This window comes from Dermacentor albipictus, chromosome 4 (assembly GCF_038994185.2).
Source record: "Dermacentor albipictus isolate Rhodes 1998 colony chromosome 4, USDA_Dalb.pri_finalv2, whole genome shotgun sequence".
Taxonomy (NCBI): domain Eukaryota; kingdom Metazoa; phylum Arthropoda; class Arachnida; order Ixodida; family Ixodidae; genus Dermacentor; species Dermacentor albipictus.
The window spans coordinates 144307967-144331015 of record NC_091824.1 but is presented as its reverse complement, the minus strand read 5'-3'; the positions used below and the strand labels follow the sequence as shown (position 1 = coordinate 144331015).

The window sequence follows — 23049 nt, the reverse complement described above, 5'->3', positions numbered from 1 at the left end:
CAAATGCCACGCCAACGCGCGCGTCTGGGCCGCGGAAGAACAGCTGAAGAAAGGCTCTGCGTACGATATATTCGAAGCTATTTTTGGCGCGAAAGTGTCCTCCTAGCGAACTGCAGCGCAGTGAAGCATATTATAGTGACTTCCTCGCATATATTTCGCGCATTCAGCCGTTCTTCAATCATCACAGATGCATTCAATCAATAGGTTTGCGCACGAATCATATTGGCTGCGTGCTTTCTTGAATACGTACGGTGCCTACGGCTCTGACATGCTTCGCTTTTCAATCAAGAAATAAAAGATGATAGGAAGTGGTGTCCTAAAAAGGGCTTAGCGGAATTTTTATATCGGAAGGGGGTTTTGGCAAGCTCGCTGTGTATACACAGTGCGCCGGTATGAAACGGTACACATTTGCGTGCAGAACCGGCTATAAAGTTTAATTTTTGTTGCGTACGCGCTGAAATTATGCATGCAGTACAGACACGCACTCCCAAAAAATTGTGATAGCCATTTAAGATGCCCTCTTTCACAACTACCCAATTTTTGTTGATCCAAGGGAGCGACCGCCGTACCTGTTTGTGCGCGCGCGGGTGTGTGTGTGTGTGTGTGTGTGTGTGTGTGTGTGTGTGTGTGTGTGTGTGTGTGTGTGTGTGTGTGTGTGTGTGTGTGTGTGTGTGTGTGTGTGTGTGTGTGTGTGTGTGTGTGTGTGTGTGTGTGTAATGCACACACCTTCGCGCACTTCCTTCTTTTTTTCTTTGCTTCTTCCTGCGATTGCACTGCGAAACGTACGTTCCCGCCTTTAAAAAACAAAAAAAAAGCGCGGAGACGTTCGTTCTGTTTTACACATTCCTTCTTTATCCATGTTTATTGCTATCATGGAGGCGGCTTACTTATTACGATGTAGAGGGGTGGGGGGACGGGAGGGGTTACGCTGTTCGCTGCATACCTTTCGGAAAACTGGGGCCGCATATAGTTGGCGCCGTTCCCCATCTCTGTCGAGGGCAAGATAAAAAAAAAAAAGTAGAGCGCAGGGAAAAAAAGAAACTCCCAAGATTGGAGAAGGCATGTTCGCCTATCCCACATAGGGCTGTTATCGCGCGCGAGGCGTGTTTACAAACAATCCGGGCCGCGAGAGCGTGAATTAGGCGTCGTCGACACCGTGGTGACGATGGCGCCGGCATGCGGGGGGGTCGGGGTGGGGCAACTGTGTTGCAATCGGGGCAGCGCGACCGTCTCCCGCGACACCTCTCTGGGAAGGGTCTCCTTCCTCGATTAAAAAAAAAAAAAAAAATCCCGCCGCGATGGATCAGTTGCGATGTCATTGTTTCTGAGCACGAGGTCGCGGGTTCGAATCGCGGCGACCGCGATTCGAACCCGGGCGGAATGCAGAAACGCTCGTGCACAGTGATTTTGGCGCACACTAAGGAACCCAGAGTGGTCGGAATTACCCTTCCGCTGTGGCGTCTCTCATAACACATTGTGCCCAACCTCTGGACACTAAACCACACAATTTAATCCTTGGTGGATTGCAAGATTAATTTGCATCACGCAGACAGCACACTCTACAGGCACAAGCCGGCGGCACAGCTTCAGTATAGCCAAAAACGGGTGGAATGTTTTGATTCAAATGGTTTGTGTTAATCGGGCTGATTTGAGCTAGATATTTTGTACATTTTCACATGCATCGGAAAGTGTCCAAATTTGTTTGGGAAAAAAAAAACATTCATGGAAAAGGGCCAATAACCAGTAACCAATGCTTGTTACTGTATTCACCATGGTGGTTATATAGTTAATGTGCTGCTGTTCTCACTTTTGACTGCAGCTACAAATCTACATGAATTACCTAGGTCTGAGATCAAGGGACATTGCAAGATCCACACTCCAAAGTCTTACTGCTGTAGATAACTTAGACCATCTTTCTGCCACAGCAGTCCATCCACCTTTTGTTGTGCATGTGCTGTATGTGTTTGGCCTCACACCTGCCCTTTCATATTGAACTTTTTAAGCAGATGTTTGCATTAATGCAGCCTGAGATTTTATGTATAATTCACACAAATTTCAGTGTTGTTAGTCTGTCCTGTATTGTGTTCAGATTTATTGCAATCCTCTTCATTTTCCCTGGTATAATGCCACCAGTGTAACATGGTTTATGCATTGAAGTTCACTGAAAGAAAAGTTTTGGGAATTGATGAGGTGCGCTTCTCAAGCAATGTAGTCTCTGCACCTGAAACAGGGAAGGACAAGCTTGTATTTTGAGCACCTTGAGAATGGCAGGCAACGTTTGTAACTTGATTCTACTTGGTGCTTTCAGAGTTGCGAATTGAAAATCTCAGTTCGGACAGCTAAAAAAGCTGTAGACAGTTGTGCCATATTTACTGGAACTCAGGCTAGCCTTGGTTCTAGGCCGTCACCTGAAATTCGGAAGATGGGAAAAATACATTTTCTTTAATGTAAGCCAAATGAAAAAAAGGCACTCAACTGTGGAAATAACGTGCATTTTATCAGGACTTTCAACACTTGTCAGAAGCGTGTACAGCATTTGCTCATCATTTTCTTCATTAACATTGCTCGCCTATTTGTTACTGATTTATTCCTGCAGTATGACAACACACTACGTTCAAACAAAATAACAGGTGCCAACTAATCAGCTGTAATCACGGCCTCTGAGATCTGGTGGTGCACGGCCAGGTCACAGTCTATAGTGCAATATGGTGCCTAGAATATTGTGGTCACCAGATGATTTTAAGTGTCTCGCTGTTGCTGCCAGACTACCGACTTCCACACATTTTTTTTTAAAGAAAAGTATTTGCCTGCACTTAGGTAAATGTAACATTTAGAAGTTGGCACACAGGACTGAATGCCTTTTAAAGGTAGAAATTAGAGTGATTATCTGATCTTGTTCATTGTTAATATGTTCCTTTTTATGTATCCAGTAACTGACTTCAAGTATTATTTTTTTTCTTCTTGCAGTGCACAGAGGTGACGATGAACTTGACAGGGCAGTGGTGAGTAGCTTCCCAACATTGCCTGTGTTTTTGCATGGGCATGTGTGCTGTGATGATATGCGTTAAAATCTTGGAAGTTTTTTCATTGTCTTGTTTAGTTTGTGGTATTCTTTGTGTGCCTACCCACATGGAAAGGCTTGTTCCTAAAGCCTGTGATTGGGGATGCCCTAACCCTCAGGAGTAGCAAAATTCAAATCCATCTCATCTCCAACCTTTACCTTAGCTGTTCCAAGTGAATGGCAATGTGGTCTCAACTGAAGTAGTTACAGTGCTTTTATAGCACTCTTCAGCAATATTTTTTAGCTGTAATTTTGTAATTGGCATTCTCAGCACCTACTGAAAGGCAGGCACTGGACTGGAATTGTCCCTTAACCTTTTTATAACAAAAATCGCAGAGTCACTGTGGCTACTTTAGTTGCGAGGCAGAGTTACATTCCCCTTTGTGAAATTAAGAAGGTGGAAGTTAAGGTGTGTTTGTGAATGCAAGAAGACATCAGAAAACACATGGGCAGACACATTTCAATGTTCGTTTATTGCTCTGAGCAAGACCATATTTCTTGCTCTTCTTTATCATAATTCGACACTGAGTTTTTCTTGTGCGATGTTTATGCAACCAAGGACAAATTTGCAGATGTGTTAAATGAATGTATTGGGTGTAGACTTGCTTTGTTTAGTGAACTGGCCCCCCATGTCCATGTGTTCACCATTTAACTCTTTCCCTACCATGGGGAAAACTGGCTTTTTTTTTTTTGGTAGGTTACACCAGATCTTCTGTTCTGAAGGAACTACTGCACTCAATATATTATGTAATAGATGAAAAAAAAAGCAGAATGAATGCAATTTTCACAAATAAAATTTTTATTAACGAGATGCATGGCATAAAAGAGATATAGATTGCCAGAATCAAGATTGTGCAGTAAAATTGAGCAAAGTTTGTAAACATATGGTTCTATCTACTAGGAAATATATGTAACAAATATTATGAGATATACAAAATGTATTGCTGTCTAATTGGCACTGTATAAGAAAAAATGAATTTTTCATTGTACAGGTATTTCACCACAAAAATTTAACTGCAAGCACTACCGTCGGGCGTGCCAGGCTGTGGCTGCCGATGTTCCGGGCTGGTTTGCGTCGTCGCTGTCAGACTCAGTCCGACAAAAAGAAAGGATCCTTAGACTCGCTGCTCCTCGATCCATCGATAAAGTCAGCCTAGATGCAGCGGAATTGCGAGATCTGTGATCTTTCGAAGTGTGTGCGCCTATCCCCGAGGCAGCCATTTTTTTTATTTCAGCTTTGCCAATCGCGAAACTTCGAAGCGCATTCAAAAATTACTGCCTGGTTGTAAAAAAGCGAACTGCTTAGAGAACAAAGTATAGTTTTCCTCCTTCATGTTCAATAGCACAGTGTCTGTGAGTGGCACAAAAGGCCTTGAAAGCGGCGTTTGAAACCATTGATAGCAGGCAAGCATTTTTGCTTTCTGCTTTGATGATCGCGAAAATTTTGTAGTGCATTCAGAACTCACAGCCTGGCGATAAAAAAAAGCCAACTGTTTATAAAACAAATACATAGTTCACCTCCTTCGTATCTGATAGCGCAATGTGTCCGTGATCGGCGCAAAAGGTCTAGATAACAGCATTCCAAACCATCGTTAGCAAGCTAACAATGCCCAGTTGGTGTGGTAGGGAAAGAGTTAATATCTTGTAGGATTTCTACTTTAGGCTGTTTCACATGGCGGGATTGGGACGAAAAAAATTGTTCTGCCGCGCACGTCACAGACCGATTTTCGCTGACAGCTTTCACATGCGTTTGCGGCGGCGCGATTTTCGTCGCAGCGATACGCAGATTGCCCCCTGCTCAGAAAGTATCCATGCCTGCATTGTTAAGTAAAAAAACCGTGGAAACTATTCAGATATACGAATTTTCTTATTATGCGATAATAGAATAAGTCCATCATTTTTTAACATTTAAAAGCGTTGATACTTTGCGACAGCTTGCAGATGCAGTGAGTGAGACGCTGCACAACACCGCAAGTATGAGCGTGCGGTTCGTGCGGCGTAGGTGGGGCGGTTACGTTTAGTACACGCCAGTTTCGTTGTTCCTATGGAAGCGAGAACATTTTTCCTGGATGAGTGTTTGCTTTTGCAGAAGAACAAGCTACTATTGAGTGTGCGTGTATAAGCAGCTGGCACAATTTGTAGTAATGGAGAGGTTGAAGACAATGGCAATCAAGTGAGTACGTGCCTTATCTTGAAGCGGTGTCGTCCTCCCGACCTGGATAGCGTGCAGCTTCTCCTTTTAAACGAATAGTATATGCAGAAGAAAAGAAAAATGTTTATGAAGCTCCTAAGCCGCAGGCGCTAGTAGGTGCGCCATATTAAAACGTAACTAAAGCTGGCGCTGACATTGCTGCACAGAGCTACTAACACGCATTAAAACAGGAAAGCGCCTGTTTTGAGGGCGCTTTGTTTCGTCACGCATTGCCCCTCCCACATTGCACCGATTGTTGTGACTCAGCGATGGCACGACCAACTTGTTGGAATCCAGTCGCAGAGAGCCCACGATGTTGCGATTGTTGTTGAGCTACGAAATTCGCTGTGGCACTCACTGAAAATTGCGCCATGTGAAACAGCCTATAGAAATGCCAAAGGGTTGCCTTTTTCTGGCACTTATGGACCTTGATTTCATTGTATGAGGTGACTTGTGCAATAAGGGGGTTCTGCCTTTTTTTTTTTTCTTCAATGACGTTTCTCTGAAGCATTCCGACATCAATGATGCGGAAGCGGTGAGTAAATGTAGACAACAGCGCTGCTTAACTGGGGGCTCAGTGCATGGTTCGTGCATGTCTACAAATTTTGTTTACATTGCGAAAACCTGCATGCGCCTTGCCAGATGTATAATGTGACCATGACAGAGAAATGTTTGCAGCTGAGCAGCAGCCATAGCGTATTCTTTGTGTGCAATACGAGCTGCCTTAAAGGCCAAATGCAATAAAATGTTGGACCACGTAAGAAGCCTAGAGTCAGATAGTGTAGATACATAACAGCCTCTATGCAGTATTTTATGTTTGAAAAATGAGTTTATGCATCACAAAAGGCTCGCGTAAGTAAACTGATAACTGAAAAAGATCCTGCCATTACACTTTCTGTAAGTGGCGCACGACTCGGGATCACATGACCTCCAAAATAAGGCACCACTTGTGGCTGCCTACGGTGCATGGAAAAAATTTGAAGGACGCTTAAGCGTCACCTTTAAGAGTGGAACGTGATAGCATTCAAAGATCTCTGACTGCTTTTCACGCTTCTCGGCAACTGCAGCGTATGTAACCATAATGTTTACCGGGAAACGCTCGCTACAAATACTATGCACAAAGATGAGCTTTTTGGTAGAAACTCGGCCTCTTGCATGGGTCGCGATGCAGGGGAGGCCAGCGTCATCTTGAAGCGTTTCAAGGAAGCGGGCGCGCCGCTCCGTGGACTCCGAGATATTTACGTGCCGGCATTCGAAAATGGCGTACTTCATCTCTGGTTTATGCATTGTAGAAATGCTGGAGAGGGTGTTCGTTTCAGTTTGCACAAAAAATAATTGTTTTCTCATATATTCAAATTACAATCCAAGAGCTGAGAAATTCTGAGAGCTGAGAAATCTGAGAAATTCAATTCAGTCTATTCTTTGCATCACATAGAAGGCCTGGGTATGCGTGGTTAGAAAATATTTTCGCTGAAATGGCTGACGCCAGCTCCGGATTTTCTGTGACATGGGCTCCTTAACACTTTCACGTAAAAATTTTGGAGGTGATGTGTTGGGACTTGCATCAAAGCCGCTAGCAATCAGGTGTATGCATTGTCTCCCGAGGTGCTATTAAAAAGCTGCTAAGAAAATTACATTTACCTGCCCTGTAGCTTTGTCAAGGTTGTTCAGTGGTATATGTTACTCGCTCATTGCCAATTTAGCCAAATCGAAATTTTGTTGCAGTTGGCCTTAAATACACACCGTAAATTGGGTCTCCTGTGCATATTTTTGTATTTTGCCTCATGCTCTGACGCAGTACATTTCTCTGATTGTGTGCAGGTAGAGTTGATTGCTGGAGCTTTGCAGATTTCTAGTACTGTCCATCTCTTTGACACTTAACTGCTTATCTGGCATTCTTGGTTAGCAGTTTGCTGTCAGATTTACATCTCCTCTTCTTCCCCTTCCCCCGGAATACACGGTTGGCAAAAGAGAGGCATGGCTACATGCACTTTACTTTGGGGCTGGACATGGCTGTTTGTTCAATTCACTCATGCTTTGCATAGTTGCTGGAAAATTGTCGGAATAGGCACGTAATCCCAGCATGGCTGTACGAGAAAGACATCTTATTTTTTTGCTGTGTCACTGCTGTGCAGTCCTTAGTCTTGTTAATTTGTACACCTACTGCAAAATTTTTCTGAGCATGAAAATTTCAAATTAGAATTTTCTATATATGTATATATAACATCTGAAAATGAAAAAAAAGACGAACATTATGGCATATGTTTAACATTTAACATATGCTATAATGTTTGTCATCTTGCTTTTTTTAATGTTATGCATTCAGGTCTGGTGCGAAACCCTCCATTTTTTACGAGTGTGTGTGTGTGTGTGTATATATTCATTTAATGGTACCTTCTTTTCATTTGCACTCACTCATTACCTTTGAAAAACGCTTACTATTTGCACCATGAACAATGTTAAAACAGTGAAATAGTCTGTGATGGCGAGCATTGTGGTTGAGCATTCATATTCCTGTTTGTGGGTGATCTCGGAAAATGGTCCCTTTACAGAGTTTAGGGAAGGCTTCAAAAAGGGCCAGCAGTGCACCTCCAAACCGGCGGGCAGTGTTGGCAACGCCCATTAAGCCATCGCAGCAGCCCTCTACAGGCACAACACCATCAAGTAAGTCCGAATGCGTGTGCACTGCTGGGCTAGATGGCTTATGATTGCACCGGACAACAGAGGAGACAGGATGCGAGCATGTTTACAATGTGCGTTTAAAATTTTTGCATGCAGTTGACATGTGTTGGCTCAGATTTCTTGCAGCCACAGTTTATAACTACCTGAAGATGTAATTAACCAAAGTTGAATATATAATTCATTCTAAAACAGAGTTGTAGCTTGTTACACTAATGGGCACACAGACCAAGTCGTGTTTCAACATATGTCCAAAAAAAGTTATACAAACACATTTACATAACATGCCACATTTGTAGTGAAGGGCTCAATGGCACTATTTTATAGTGGCCCTGTCAACATAAAAAGCAACCTGAACATCATAAGTGGCTGCATTTTTAACATGTCTTGCTACTTCAATTTAATGTAAATTTCAGTACTTGATTAAATTTAGAAATGCACATTTAAACTGTCATTTGGCTGCTACTATCTTTTCTAGTCTAATTCCTCAATGTTTTTTATTTTATTTTTTTCATTGCTGGCTAGTATGTATGAAGTGGTGAAATGTTTATGAATGCAAAAATATAGTTGTTAAACATTTTCACGTTTCTGTGCGGGCACTACTTCACATGAAGTTGCAATATTTCGTACATGCTGGTTTGAATGTTTACAAAGGAAAATTGTTACAGTTGAGGGCTGACAAAACAACAGCTGCCAGCAGTGTTGTCTTGTTACAAATCGCTGATGATACGTAATTAGAAAGTGACTGAGGTATCTTTATTCAAAGTGCTTTTAGGTGTGCTGTGCTTTGAAACCTTTGAAAGAGGGGAATGCTCCAATTGTTTTATTGCTGTACAGTGCTTAACCTTTGTTGTAGCAGCATGCAGTCTAACCTATGTGCTTGCTGCTGTAGAGTTTCTCCCATTAAAGTTGTGGGCAACCCACATGTTAGCATTTGTCATTCAACTATTATAATAGCTCAAGTCATCACCAAGCTCCTTTGGTTGCCACAGTTCCTTGAGTGGAGTGGCTGGTGCCTTTAGGCCCAAACTGAAAGTGTTAGTCAAGTGAGCACCAGCAAATGCAATCTGCTGGCAATGATTGAGGTGCCTCACAAGCTTTTTACTGCGATATCAATCACAAGGACGCTTTAGGTGCATTCACGCTACCACTGTAATCGTGCTGTCCCATGATCGACTGTGCATTTGCAGTTTGTGCACAGAAGGTTAAGACCACAGAGCTGTGGAGTGCGTTTGTCCAACGAATCAATGCAGTAAGGTGGACTCGCCATCAACGCTATGCTCAAAGCCTCTGTGCCAGAACAAGGACAGCATTCTGTCTTCCGCTGCTGGCATGAGTGTTCACACTATGAATGTATACTGTGTGTGTGCACACAGTATGCTTGCGCACACAGAGTATATTAGCATTCCTGCTTTGCTGTGGTGTGTTTGCTGTGGTCTGAGCACTAAACATCAAGCTACCGTTGTATAATATTTCACTGGGCGCTGAATAATGCCAATGGTTTCCCGTCGGTCTCATTTCATGCACCATCGAGGTGTGATGTCTGCAGCACCACTGGTGGCACTTTTCGTCGCAGCAGCGTTGTGCGATGCCTGGTAGCTGCCAGGGTTTGGTAGCTGTCAAGGTTTGGTAGCTGCCAAGGAACAGTCCCAGGGCACCGTTCCTTTTACTCAGAATTAGTTGCTTTGCATGCTGGGTAGTGCCAACATTTTGCCCCCGAGTAAACACCTTCTCAGGAGTTCAGGCACAATGCTAAACCTTGCTTTCTGGCTGAAACTGCCACAATTTTTCAGCCTTATCTGAATACGCTGTGTTTGCTTACATGAGCCTCCATATGTAGTGCCATTGCTCTAATCTTAAAAGGGCACTAAAGAGAGATGCTGCTTAATATTAGCCTGATCAAGTGTTATTCCAAATTTATAGCCTGTGTACGGTGCATTGGGCACATGTTGAAAAACCCCAGGTTGTCAAGACTAGTCTGAAGTCCCCCACTACGGCGCTCCTCATGATCATATCATGATTTTAGCACATGAAACCCTAGAATTTAATTTGAAAATTACATTATTGTTAATTTCATGGTAAGGGGTTGATTACCATAAAAGAGAAAATGAAGGCCAAACTTTAATTGCTTGCTGAAATGTAGTCCATCCTTAGCGATAAAAAATTAATTAGGCTTGAGGTAATGCTTTCTAAAGTAATGGCATCATGGTGAGCTGGCTTGGGATTTTCAAGATGGCGTTGTCACCTGTCTTTCATTTTAGCATTTTTCTGTCTTATCAAGCCTTCTCCCATAAGGTACCTTCTTCGACATTGTACAAGCATGAATTATAATTCAGTTATACAGGTTTCATTTTCTTTTCTTTCTTCTTCCTTTTGTTTTCTTTTATCTAAGTATTCCTTTAATTCAGGTGCCTTAATGTAGTTATGGGGGATCGAGGAGTGCTGTGATACAAGTGACTTCTTGGTTTACAAGATTATTTAGTTAGGTCGGGTTTTCCGGCACGAGGGCAACTCTGTCTATAGAGTATGAAGCACATATTTTATGAATGAAGAGGGTTGTGGCAATAATTTGGGAATTGGTGATGACTTGGGATATTATAATAAACATATCACATCAAAATGAAACTTGGGACGAAAGAAACAAATTCGAAAAGAAATAATGCTGAAGGCTGTGCTCCATGTAGTGGACATATCAAAGTGCCTGATTAGAACTTTAACATGAGGCATGTTTTCGTTGATTGAGAGAGAACGAGTCACACCTTTTTCTGAAATAGATGGAACAAAATTTTTACGTACTTGTTTGTTTGTTTGTTTGTTTTTCTGTTCACATTTCATTTGTCTGTGATAGTACCTGCGTTTTTTTTCTTTCTGCCTGTAGCTGGTTCTCACAACAACTCTTTTCTTTTTCTTTGCCAAGCACTCACCCGAAAGCATAGCTTGAAAGGTGCTCCTCCTGTTAAGGCCGCTGTATCAGGTATCTAACATGTTTCTAACACTTAATTAAGCCTTGGCATTCTCTGTGCATGTGCATGTAGATAAGAGTTCGCTCCTGCTCTTGTGTTTCACGTCATAACTACGGCAAGTACACCTAGCAACGTGCAATATGAAATTGATATTAGTACACCTGATAAACACTACCTAAAAACATTTCTGCTTAAGCATGACATTTCCTACAAGGAAATGTGCTCCCTTAAACTACAATCCTGGTAGGAAAAGAAAGCCTCTCGCTGTGGGAATTAATTATGTGTATTATATTGTGGTGCATTTTCAAATTCATCAGACATGTAAATTCATGTAAATGATCTGTGTTCAGTGCGCATGTAGAAACAATGCCACTAAATGTATGTAGAAAATATGTAAAATTACCTGTATCGAATGTAACTCTATGTGCATGTCAAACATAAATGGGAGCAATGGCCCTCTTCCTGACTTAGCAGTCTTGAGCTCATGCTCCACTCTTTAAGAAATAAACTGACTCGTCAATAATTTCTTCAAAAATGCTACCTGCCAGGCATTCTGAAACTTTTTTGCTACTGCTTTTTTTTTATTTGTGGCTATAACAAATTGGGGTGTTTTTTCAGTTCTACTGCAGAAATGTAAGTTATTGTTTAGAGTGCAAAGCTGCTACTAAGCTAGGACAAGCGTTAGCAGTATTGCACTCGTATTGTGTTACTCTTCAGAAGCCTTTGCTTTAAAAATAAGAAAAGAAAAATATAAGAGAGGGCCAAACAAATATTGAGACCCAGGCAACTTGTCCTAATTTTTGCTGACCTTTCCAAATATATATATCTTCGTTAAGTTCAGCTGTTTGCTTCCTCAGTTGACACACCATCTCTCATCATGTGATTTTACTATGGTCATTGCATAATGAAATTCATGCACAATTTTGAGCTTTCTTTAGCATTAAGCTTTGTATGCCATAACCTGCTTAGCTTTAACTCACTTACTTTTTTTTTGTGCTGGATGTCTCAGTCCATCTTCCATTGCTATGTAGGTATGGTTACATTATTCATTGTGGCCACTGTCACGTTTGCTAATGTCTTAGACTTCCCTGGCCGTTGATGCAATTGGGCTCTTCAAGGACATGTTTCTTTTTGTCATTTGAAGAGGAAGGAAATGAAAATTGATTGCTACAAATCAGGCAGTTGGGCTGTTCTTACTGCCTAACACTGTTTATCGTGAGTGGTACCCAGCATTGAGCACCGGCAATTCATTTTTTTCAAGCCTGCAGGAAAGGATATTAGTACCTGGGAAGTTCACTAAATGAGATTGTAATACAATAGGTGCCTGTGGAGTGGAGAAAGAGTAACCATCAAGGACTAAAGCATTAAGTTTTATTCCATTTTGTTAAAGGAGATTGTAATTTCTGAATCAACCTGCTATTATTTCAATTTTATTTTTACGAATCAACCTGTTATTTGTCCGTGACACATTGTGTAGATGTGCGACTCTTGTCAGCCTTCTGGCTGCCTGGTTTGGAACAAAAGTATTGACGTTCTCTTTGAAGTCATTTTCCCTGACTCGTAACAAGAGTGGTGCATTGGATGCAAATGCTTAAAGGGCACGTGGACAGGTCTTATTCCTAGACAGTTTCTTAAAATTATTCTGCTCCATAAAGCAAACTCTAGGGCTGTTTTCTGAAAGAGCGCATCACTTCTGATTGTCAAGGACGGTAAACGTTTTTGTCAGTTAAATATCTGTCTTACATGCATCATCTCCAATGTTGTAGCCTAACCGTTTGCATCATAGCATGGTAGAAGCACTGTGGGTTGTCGGAAGACACTGCTTCAGTAATATGTTGTAATGGTTGTTTTGGCTATGACTACTAGCCATGTGTGAAAATTGACAGGGTAGCGGTAACAATAGCATGGAACATGTTTCTGACACATTTTCAGCATGCCATCAACAGACGTCTATGTGTCCATGCCATGCCACATTATAACCATTGTAATTCACTTCCTTTTTATTTTTCGAAAACAATCTTGGAAAGGTGTTGTGGGCTAAAAGTTGCGGTCTGCAGCTTGACAGAGGCCTGGAAAGCAGTGTACAGTGGTGGAACAGCTGTGCCAATTGCACCAAACTGTGCCAAGAGCTGGCCTTAGTGCCAAGCCTGTGCCAAAGCATGCATAAGTGCGAAACCCTCCTTCCTTCGATGCTTTGCAGCAAACAAAACTGAAATCAAAACCAACAGCTCTCTATCATCATCATCACCATCATCATAGAAGCAAGCAGAGGCCCATCCATAGTTTCTCACTAATAGTGAGACTCTCTGGGCTCATTAGAGTTGTCAAGTTTGTCATTTGCAATTTTTCTCTGATGAGCATACAAAGTAGGGCCGCTGTACTGTTTTGCTGGCGCTTTATATTTCGGTGTTCATTGAACCCATGTGGTATCGTGGAGTTTGCCGAAGGAGGATGTCACATCCTAGGATTAAAAGTAAGCTTCTTCAGTGTTAGTGGATGATAACGAGGCTCTGCAAAAGAGCCGATGCTGTCAGAGTTGCACGGGGTGCATAGTTAAGAATGGTGTTAACGAATGAGGTCGAATGTGGTACATGGCAAGATCTGTCACTTCTATGGGTGTTGCCATGTTCATTCACGCAAAGCTTTTGTGTCTAGTTTGGGTCGCCATGTTTTTTCGATGAAATAGCTTCGCCAACGCAACCACAAATCCCTATTTGTGTCTTGCATATTTGTATAAGGCTAGCGCTATTTCTCTCTCTCTCTCTCTTCCTTTCGCAGCCCCTATTCATAAACTCTGTAATATTCATGGCGGACATGAGTATGTTGCATGATGTCATGTTCGGTACACGCGTGCATACTTGAGTGGTTTTGTGGTGAGCCTTTGCGCACAATCTATGACTGTTGCACTGTGTTGCATCCTGGGTTAATAAACTCGCATTTGTTGACGATTTATCTGTGGCACCTTCTCTGCGCCTTATCGACGAACCTGCTGTAGCGTTCTTTGTGCGTCGTGGTATGGAAGAGCGTCATGTCATTTACTGACTGCGCTTGCAGGGTAAGCCTCATGCAAACCCGTCTCCACAACATATCGGCTACATCAGTTACAATTTGCATGGTATATGGTAAGCACACAAGCATGGGACCCTGCGCCAAAAGTGCTTACTGATGCTCTAAATCGGCTTCGTGCCGGCCCCAGTACCTACGTCGAAAGGTGAAATGGCTGTTCCACCACTGAGATTACCATATATACTGGAATATAGGTAGAGTGGGAATATAGGTTGACTCCTTACCTTAAAAAAATGAAAAAGGAAATCACCAAAATGCATTTACTTTCACAACGGCACTACAGCTGTGCAGCGAATTGACTGCTCGATCACTAGGAGCGAGTGCGCATGGAGCTCTTGCACGAAATTCACGAGTACGTCCTCAAGCTGTGGTTGCACTTGTGGGGTTTCCGGCTCTCGCCGAGGTTTCCGGCTCTCGCGGTGGTTGTGTGGAGCCATTGCGTTGTGTTGCCGGGGGCTCCGTGTCCCTCTCCTCCTTGCCTGGACGGGGTGGCAGCGGGTCATAAAACACTGTCACTCTGCTGTCATCCCGCCCACGCGAAGGTCAACAGGCTTGCCCCACGTTGGGCGCCATTTTGTGGTCTTCTCGTCCGCGACGCTCACGGTGCGCACGCTCCGGTTCCGCGCGCGCCGGACGACCACCGCGGGTTCGAGCACTTCGAGCCGCCATGTGTGCAGGGCACCGCGCGCCCGCGCCTGTTCCGGCCCGCTCCGTGTGCCGACGCGCAGCTGCGCGCGTACGTGCCCGGCCGGCCCCACAGCTTAGGGGAAGGAGAGACCGCGCGCGTGCAGCAAGGGAGACCCTAGGCAAAGCTCTCAAGAAACAACAAAGAACATTTATTAAGGTTGGATTCAATACAGACACACGTTTTAGCATAACGTCCGAATATGAATCTGATTAGACAAAACATGGCCGAATGGTCGCCGGTGGCCGCTAGAATGGCGCACCGCGACAGAGAGAGAACAAAGAACAAAGAACCCCCAGCAGTAAGAATTTGCCTATCCTTCGGTCAGCGCCTGCCATCGCGCGCCCCACAGCAGAGAAAAGGGAAATAGAGAGAAACGACAGACGAACAGACGGGGGCACGATCGGCAGACGCTGCCTCAGGACATCGGGACGACGGAAGAGTGCGCGCGCCGCCCGCCGAGGCCGGGACCCCGACGAGCCGAAGTAACCATCGGCCGGCGGCGGACAAAGGGGGCCGCCGCCGGCAGAGAGGAACACGTACGCACCTTCCGACGCCCCGATGTGGTCTCCCCGGGCGCCCGTCTTGCGCGCGCTTACCCGGAGTGCACGCAAGCAGGGCCCGAATCCCGCCAAAATCTTGGCCAATGGCGAAAGCCTGTTGACCTTCGCGTGGGCGGGATGACAGCAGAGTGACAGTGTTTTATGACCCGCTGCCACCCCGTCCAGGCAAGGAGGAGAGGGACACGGAGCCCCCGGCAACACAACGCAGTGGCTTTACACAACCACCACGACAACCGGAAACCCCACACACTGCACTACACCAACAAAATTACGTTTTACATGGGTTGTGCACTGACAGTTTTCATTTTTGTGCCTGGAAATATTGCACTCCGGAGTATTGCTTCCAATATTGTTTTCCAGAAACACTAAACTGGTGCTGAGCGGCCATGTTGCCGTTTGCTTCAGTGAAGTCTACAACAGTTATCATGATCACAGCTGAAGAGAGCTCTGCACGCAGCTACTCATCACTCACTAGTAAAAATAATAATTTTAAAAAATCACACATGAGGTCTATCGGAAAGAAGCGCACTGTCAGGATGATGCAGTGACAAGAAAAACAATTTTAAAAATATAGGAGCGATTCTTGTGTGGATGCGAGTACAGCTTCAGCTAGTGTTTGCTAAAATGCATACAGTTGATTGCCACACGACAACTCGCATTCCGCTAAAGACTGCTATATAAGACAAAGGGTGAATTTAGCTTAAATTTTTCAAGAAAATATCTCGACCTATATCCCAGTTTATATGGTACTACTACAAAGCAAAGCTCGAAATAAAATTTTAAGCTTTGACATAAGTTCGCAATGTAACGTGGCCGAACTAGTGCATATGTACATCATAATATGACAAAAATTCAGTAGTACAACCGAAAAGAAAGCACTCGTACCTGTTTCTTTTTTTAGAAAACAGTGACTTATTGATGTAAATGTGTTTCACTGTGTGTATGTACTTAAGAATAAACAGAAGGTTGTACTAACGTAGATGACTGTGATAATAGGTAACATGCGTGCTGTGGTTTGTTTGCTTTTATGTATGGCAACATTACGCAAACTTGAGCTTGCATCAAAGTTCAGTCCTTGCACATTGTAAAATTAATATACCAACACTTGAAAACATCACAGCAACAATGAATCAGAAATGCAATCCTTGTGGCTGCTGGTTTGTGAGTTTTGTGAGTTGGGAGTTTAAAGTGGGGGACATTCAGGTAGAATGGCCGACTGCACAACGTCACCTTATTTTAAACCTTATATTTCAAACTATCACTTCATTTTTCTAATAATATTGAAGCACCAAAGTGACCGTGCTTGTTTGTGCAATCTTGTTTTGCTCTCGTCTGTGGTAACTTTCGTTGCTTTGGTGTAGCCTTACTTCAGGTTATTTTTAATTTGTTTCTGTTGTAACAATCACTCTGTGAAAGCATCTAACCTATATCTTGCTTCCTTGCAACAGCCAATGCAGGAGCTGTGGATGAAGAGATGTTCATTAGATCATTTGAAGAAGTTCCAAAAACACAGGTGGGTCTGATGAAGTTTCAGAAATTTTTAAAACGTGCTTGATTTGGCTTTTCAGCACTTTCTTTGGAGCTTGCAACATTGCATCATTGTGGACAAATGCTCTAAGTGTTTGTAAGCATGATCGGTTAACACTTCCCTTTTTTTCTACCAAGTGAGAAAAACTAAGTAACTGTCCAAACAAGACGGTTTAATTGTTACTCAACACTTCAGAGCCAGTCCACCTGATTCAGAGATCAATGGATCTTGCTTGTAAACCACAGGCAGCCCATTTAGTTCGCCAGAAATGCTCATGAAATGTTCTCGGAGCTCTCAGTGCTCTGTATGTTTTCTGGAGTACACCCACCTACACATTGTCTGGGATCAAGATAATGCGTGGCTGGACACAACAGATAACACATCATCATCACTGCAGATATGTACCAGTGCTGCATTTTGATCCTTCTTTTTTTTTTAATTGTCAGCTCTACTCTGCAAAGGAGCTGGAACATGAACTTACCAAGGTCAGGCACGTTCTGTCTGATACAAATACTGACTGGGAGAGGAGAGTGGACGTGGTAAGTTCGTCGCATCTTTCTCCACTCTATCGACATCTATCACGTCTAGCTCGACGTTAGCAAATAGGACTGAACTTTTTATTCTCGTTGCATGCTTTCAGACTCGCCAAGACCTTGCAGATTGAGTTACTATAGCTACCTTAGCAGCTACATAGCTGGGACATAATTTTTCATTCGCCACTTTTGGGGAACACTCACTTTTTCAGCTCATTGGGGCAGCAGGCATTCTGCACAATGGCTTAGCCAATGAGCATCTGCTAAGAGTGGTATCCTTCAATTTGATTGGTCTAGTACATGGCCCCTGCATCACTGTGCTGCTGAGAATGATGCCGTAAGCCATCGTAGAGCCTCTCCTGCCACATTCCAATTGGCGTAGAATGCAGAAACATGTCTGGTGTAGTGAAATATTGGAACATAGCAGAATGACTCTGCAGACCTACAGCACTGACCATATGAGCATGACATGACCCCTTTTTTTGCTTAGTATACAAGCAAATCTGAGATTGTCAGTTGAGCCACTTGCAAAATTCTGCTGTTGCTTTATTTATTTATTTATTTATTTATTTATTTATTTATTTATTTATTTATTTATTTATTTATTTATTTATTTATTTATTTATTTATTTATTTGTTCATTTATTTATTTATTTATTTATTTATTTATTTATTTATTTATTTCGTTGAAGTTCACACCTCATGGTTCATAAAAATTGTAATTTGATTTTCACTGTAAATATTTTCACGGGATAAAATTCCCACATAGCATGTATTTGCATAACTTGCATTGTAAATGAGAAGAGCAGCCCTAGAGCTTCCGCCACGATTGTTAAGTGAATGGTTACCAGCGTTCATTACTTTACTATTAGCTGTATTGTCCATATTCTTTTTCTCAGCGTTTTTAGCAGAATTGGCCAACTCTACAAATTTGTACAAGTTTGTCTGTAAAAGAGTTTAGTACAAATGAAAAAGGTTTCAAGGAATATCCTGCTTGTTTTGAGATGTGTTTAGACAAACCTGACCACATACTTAAAGTTGATTTGGAAGTGATATTCATTTGCTCGCCTGAATTCATATTGCCCTGCTTTATACCCACACACCTAAAGCACAGCATTGAAAAGTTAAGATAATTGTGAGAATTTCTGCATAATCTTGTAACCTTATTGTTTAAATAAACTAAGCTTTATCGAATGATTCATACTTCTTTGTAAACAATTTAATTGTGGCCTAATGTGACTTGTGCTTGGTGTGAAAATCCCTAAACTGTGTGCTAATGGTTGTTTCCTGCAATATGTTGTACACAATTACAGAAAACTGGAAATTCCCCGGCACAACTTGTAATCGGCTAGTGCAAAACAGATGTAATCGAATATAGCTGGGAGGGTCCTTCGTCATGCACTAGTCATAAAAATAGGCTGATGATGACAGAAAAGCGGACGACTTGGATTACATTAGTGCTGGAGCACTAAAAGGAACGGGCTTAGACAGGAATGGATGACACGACACAAGCGCTTCCAGTGCTTGTGTCATCCTGTCTATTCTTTTCTGTGCCTGCTTTTTGTGCTGTTACATCGTGAATGTGTTGTGTGTTGTCGCTCTTCACTGCCGGGCTAACCATAGGCAGATGTTTGACGCCTTTATCTTTGTTTCAGCTGCGGCACCTTCGCAGCCTACTGATAGCAGGTGCTGCTGAGTATGAGGAGCTCTACACCAGCTTGAGGCTTCTGGAGCCTCCATTCCAGGTTCTGGTTAAGGACTTAAGGTCACAAGTTGTCCGGGAAGCCTGCATCACTATAGCGTGAGTTGCACTCACTGCATTTTATCTCTCCCTTAGTTCTTGTATGCCTCATGTTCATGCTGGCCATTTCCCTGCTCTTTAACCTTGCCTTTAATATCAAAGGCAGAAGCAATTGACACTATACTTTTATTGAAAGCATGGCAAAATGTGCATTAACCATACTCTGTACTTGACAATAATGCCATCCGTGACTTTTTGAGCGCTACTTTACTTCTTGCTGATATCTTATTCCTTGGGATCGAGCACTGTAAATGTCTGTATGAAAGCATTTTTAAAAGCCTTTCATGTACAGGCGCCGACAAAAGTGGTATACTCCACACAGTCCAAATAGCAGGAGCCGGAGCAGCGGCACACTGCATCGCGACACCATCTACAGGCGGCATCTGGGATCAAGACAGCCAATGGGTGCCCTTTATTATCGGCAGACATGATCCCAGATGCTGCCTGTAGATGGCGTTGCGATGCAGTTTGCCGTTGCTCCGGTTCCCACTGCGTGGACTGCGTGGAGTATACCACTTTTGTCGGCGCCTGTACATATACAAGCTTCAAGAGTGCATGTAGCTTAGCTGCATTTTTGGCAGAATCCTGCTCACTGTAGGTTAGCTCATTAGTAAATTTATGCTTCTGAACTGGGAAGTCTAGTATAGTCAAACACTTGCAGTGTGCTGCTGACTTGATCATGTGTTCAATGCTGCTGGCAACACTGTCATAATAGGCACACCAGACTTGATCATGTGTTCAATGCTGCTGGCAACACTGTCATAATAGGCACACCAGACTTTAGAGTGCCTGATTTGTTGACATATGCAATTGATTGTGTGCATGCCTTAAGGTGCCAGTGCATTTGCACTGTGCCTTCTTTCTGTTCTGCTGCAAGATCATTCTGTAGCCATAGCCATGAATTTTCCGTTATTGTTTGGAATAAAGCTCGCACTAAGTTCTGCTCTTTATTTATTATTTTTGCAGTTATTTATCCCAACAGTTGGGCCATAAACTCGACCACTTCTCAGAAGCAGTACTTCCAGCGCTCATCAACTTAATCCCCAATAGTGCCAAGATTATGTCTACGTCCGGCATTGTCACAGTGCGGTTCATCATACAGGTGAATTCACCTCCTTGGTTTGCACTTTCACTCTCACAGTATTACCAAATCTGTTACTCTTGAACTACACACTTAATACTGTGCAGTCTTGGCACATTTGCTGAAAATTTTGTGTGACATTAATAAGCAGTCTCTTATTTGCTATATAGGACAAGCAAACAAGAGTTAGTTATTATGTGCATTTAGTTGCTTATATAATGTTACTGAGCAAGTAACTTAGCACAGTCAACTCTTGTTTATGACCACAGTGGAGGATCTAAAACATGCTGCGTCACTCGAAGCTCAAGTTTAATGAAACGTCTTGTTATAGTTGTTCAGACATGTGCTTGCAATCGTGCACTGGGGTGATTGTCTCTCAAGCTGCAAAGCCAGCTGTTGCAATCAGGTTCCTGTGTTCATGAGTTTGATGAATGCTCATGTGGTCGGTTAACATGTTGATGAACGGAAGCTTGGTTGGTGGCCCTTAATTTGGCCCTCACATAAAATTATCCTTTGCTACTATTAATCTTTCCCACTTGCCGTGAATCTTCTGCATACTACAGAGAGCCACTCTTTGTGTAGTGCTATTGTCACTGCAACTACCTTGAACTGTGTTGGACTGTATTTGGGGTGCACAGCTTCCAAAGAAAATGTATGTTCTGTATACTTTTGGTCTTCCTTTTAGCACACCCATGTTAGTCGGCTGATACCAGTGATCACAATGAACTTAAGTTCAAAGTCCAAGGACATCAGAAGGTGAGTAGATTTATTAGCATAATTAGATATACAGTTAAACCTTGATATAACGAACTTCAATATAACAAAATTCTCGATATCATGAAGCATTTAACTTTCCATAACCTCTTGTTCATAGAACACCATGCAAATAGAACCTCAATATCATGAAGTGTGTACGCGATTTCAATAAAACGAAATTTCGCTTACGCAGCAAAGGAAGGCCGAGACAATAAATGGAAACTTCCGCAGATGCAGTTGGTCAAATGATTGAATTACAAGTGGCTGCTTGCAAACGCACCTCTCAAATCGTGTGCGGCGTGTGCAGTAAGAGCGACCTCTAGTGTGAAGCCGCATCATGTTCAGTATAAATTCCAAGTGCGATAAGATCCTATTGTGACCTGCACACTTCTGCTTCAGGTGCGAGTAAAAGAGTGCGAGGGTGAGAAGGGAAGATGGTGGCTTCATGTACGCGTGCCACCTTCCCGCACAAGCAAAGGGAAAGAGGGGGAGGGGAGCTCGCTCCCGGTGACGCGATTAAGCTCGTGCAAGGAGCAGAGTGAGGGGGGGGGGGGGGGTAAGTTGGGACTTCGCGATTTCTGGCTTGTCTCGGCTACGACTGCACATTACTGTAAGCGTGGCTGAGTGTATACGCAGCCTCACACCCTGCTTTACAGGTAATCTGCCTCTTGTGTAAAGAGTGAGCATGCTGAGTCAGCATGGCATCATGTAAGCTGTCTTCCCGTTTGTTTTGTATTGAAGGTTACGTAATCTGGAGTTTCGGTGACTCGTTGGAGCGAGTGTCAGAGAAAGCATTCGCTCCCCACTGCCGGCACTTTTCATGATAGCATCGTTCCAGTGCAGGCAACACTATCAGCTGTGGGGAGAGAGAGCACGCGAGAGCGCAGCTGGCTTCACTTAGTTCGTACCACCTGTGTGAAGATATCTTCGACGTTACATGAAACCGCACCATACGTCGCCGAGTCCCAAATTCATCAAAATGAATTTTCTCATTCTAATCTCCTTTGCTCGATTGCCCGATAATTCAGAAAATTCTGCGGCCCCTTTCCTTGTAAGAAAAATCGACCAGCGACTGTACTTTGCAAAAAGGTCAAATTCCAATGCAACGAAACTTTGATGTAACAAAGCAAATTGCCGATTTTACCTACTTTGTTATATGGAGGTTTAACTGTATTAGTAATTTGATGCTGGAAATTTATGCCTTAATAAAAACACTTTCTGAAATTTTTCCTTTATAAAAACAATAATTTTAATGAGTTCATTGATACAGCATAGAAGACTGAATTTTGTTACTAGCAGGCTGCTCCAAGAAATAATTATACCTGTAAGGGCATAATTATTCAAAGTGGAATAGGGAGTTCTTAAGGCATGCCATTTTCAGCGCTAAATTTGCAGCATGCTCTTCCTGCCAGCTTTATTCCATCACTTCACATGTGTTGTTGCCGGTGAAGTAACAAGATTTCCATAAATCCATTAGCATCCATGAGTAAATCCTAGAATCTCTTCTGAACTCATCCACTGAATTAAAGTCTTCCATTATTCAAAGTAGCGTTATAGGCAGCAGGGGCTCTACATAGTTGCAAATGATGTTTCAACAGGCCTGGCTCACCACCACACGGTGCTTGTGCATTTTCAGCTTTCGCATGCTATTGTGTTCTGTGCAGGTCCTGCTTTGAGTTCCTTGACCAGCTGTTGCACACGTGGCCTACACACACCCTGGAAAGGCACATCGCTATCCTGCAGGAGGCCATCAAGAAGGGAATCAGCGATGCTGACCCGGAAGCCCGTGCCTTTTCACGCAAGTGGGTGTGCTCAGCCTCTGCCTCGATCTTTCTTGTTTACTTTGGCAGCTGTGAGGTTTCGAGATAGGTGGGTCTTTTGCAAGAGTTGGCCCCTACTGTGCGATTGCAAATGCACAATCTTACTGTTGCAGGCCAAGCATGGCAACTTGCCCTCATGGAAACGAAAGGAGCTGTGAACATGCTTGTGCCAGTGGCACCTGTCCTCTGTTTTCTGGAAATTGAAAGCCATTTGAAAGAAATGTGGTAGTCGTTAAGAATTCATTAGTTCAAGTTGATTAGTTCAAGAACTGTCATGAAGAGGCAGCAACAAACACATGCAGGCCTGATGTTGATTGAGCAA

The 23049-nt window shown here is 43.0% G+C and overlaps 1 protein-coding gene across 8 annotated transcripts in view; it reads left to right on the top strand.

Moving 5' to 3' along the window:
* chb (chromosome bows) overlaps positions 1-23049 on the top strand; it is a 230035-nt gene that overhangs the window by 129075 nt on the left and 77911 nt on the right. For 3 of the 8 annotated variants that reach the window (XM_065432083.1, XM_065432084.1, XM_065432089.1), the window contains 11 exons: positions 2968-3002; positions 5761-5787; positions 7805-7916; positions 10849-10905; positions 11513-11527; positions 16657-16721; positions 17183-17275; positions 18925-19070; positions 20037-20172; positions 20837-20907; positions 22572-22709. In XM_065432083.1, the coding sequence (XP_065288155.1) occupies positions 2968-3002; positions 5761-5787; positions 7805-7916; positions 10849-10905; positions 11513-11527; positions 16657-16721; positions 17183-17275; positions 18925-19070; positions 20037-20172; positions 20837-20907; positions 22572-22709 (895 nt within the window). The remainder of the gene's footprint in view (positions 1-2967; positions 3003-5760; positions 5788-7804; positions 7917-10848; positions 10906-11512; positions 11528-16656; positions 16722-17182; positions 17276-18924; positions 19071-20036; positions 20173-20836; positions 20908-22571; positions 22710-23049) is intronic. The other 5 variants (XM_065432086.1, XM_065432090.1, XM_065432085.2 and 2 more) reach the window with 4 other exon arrangements.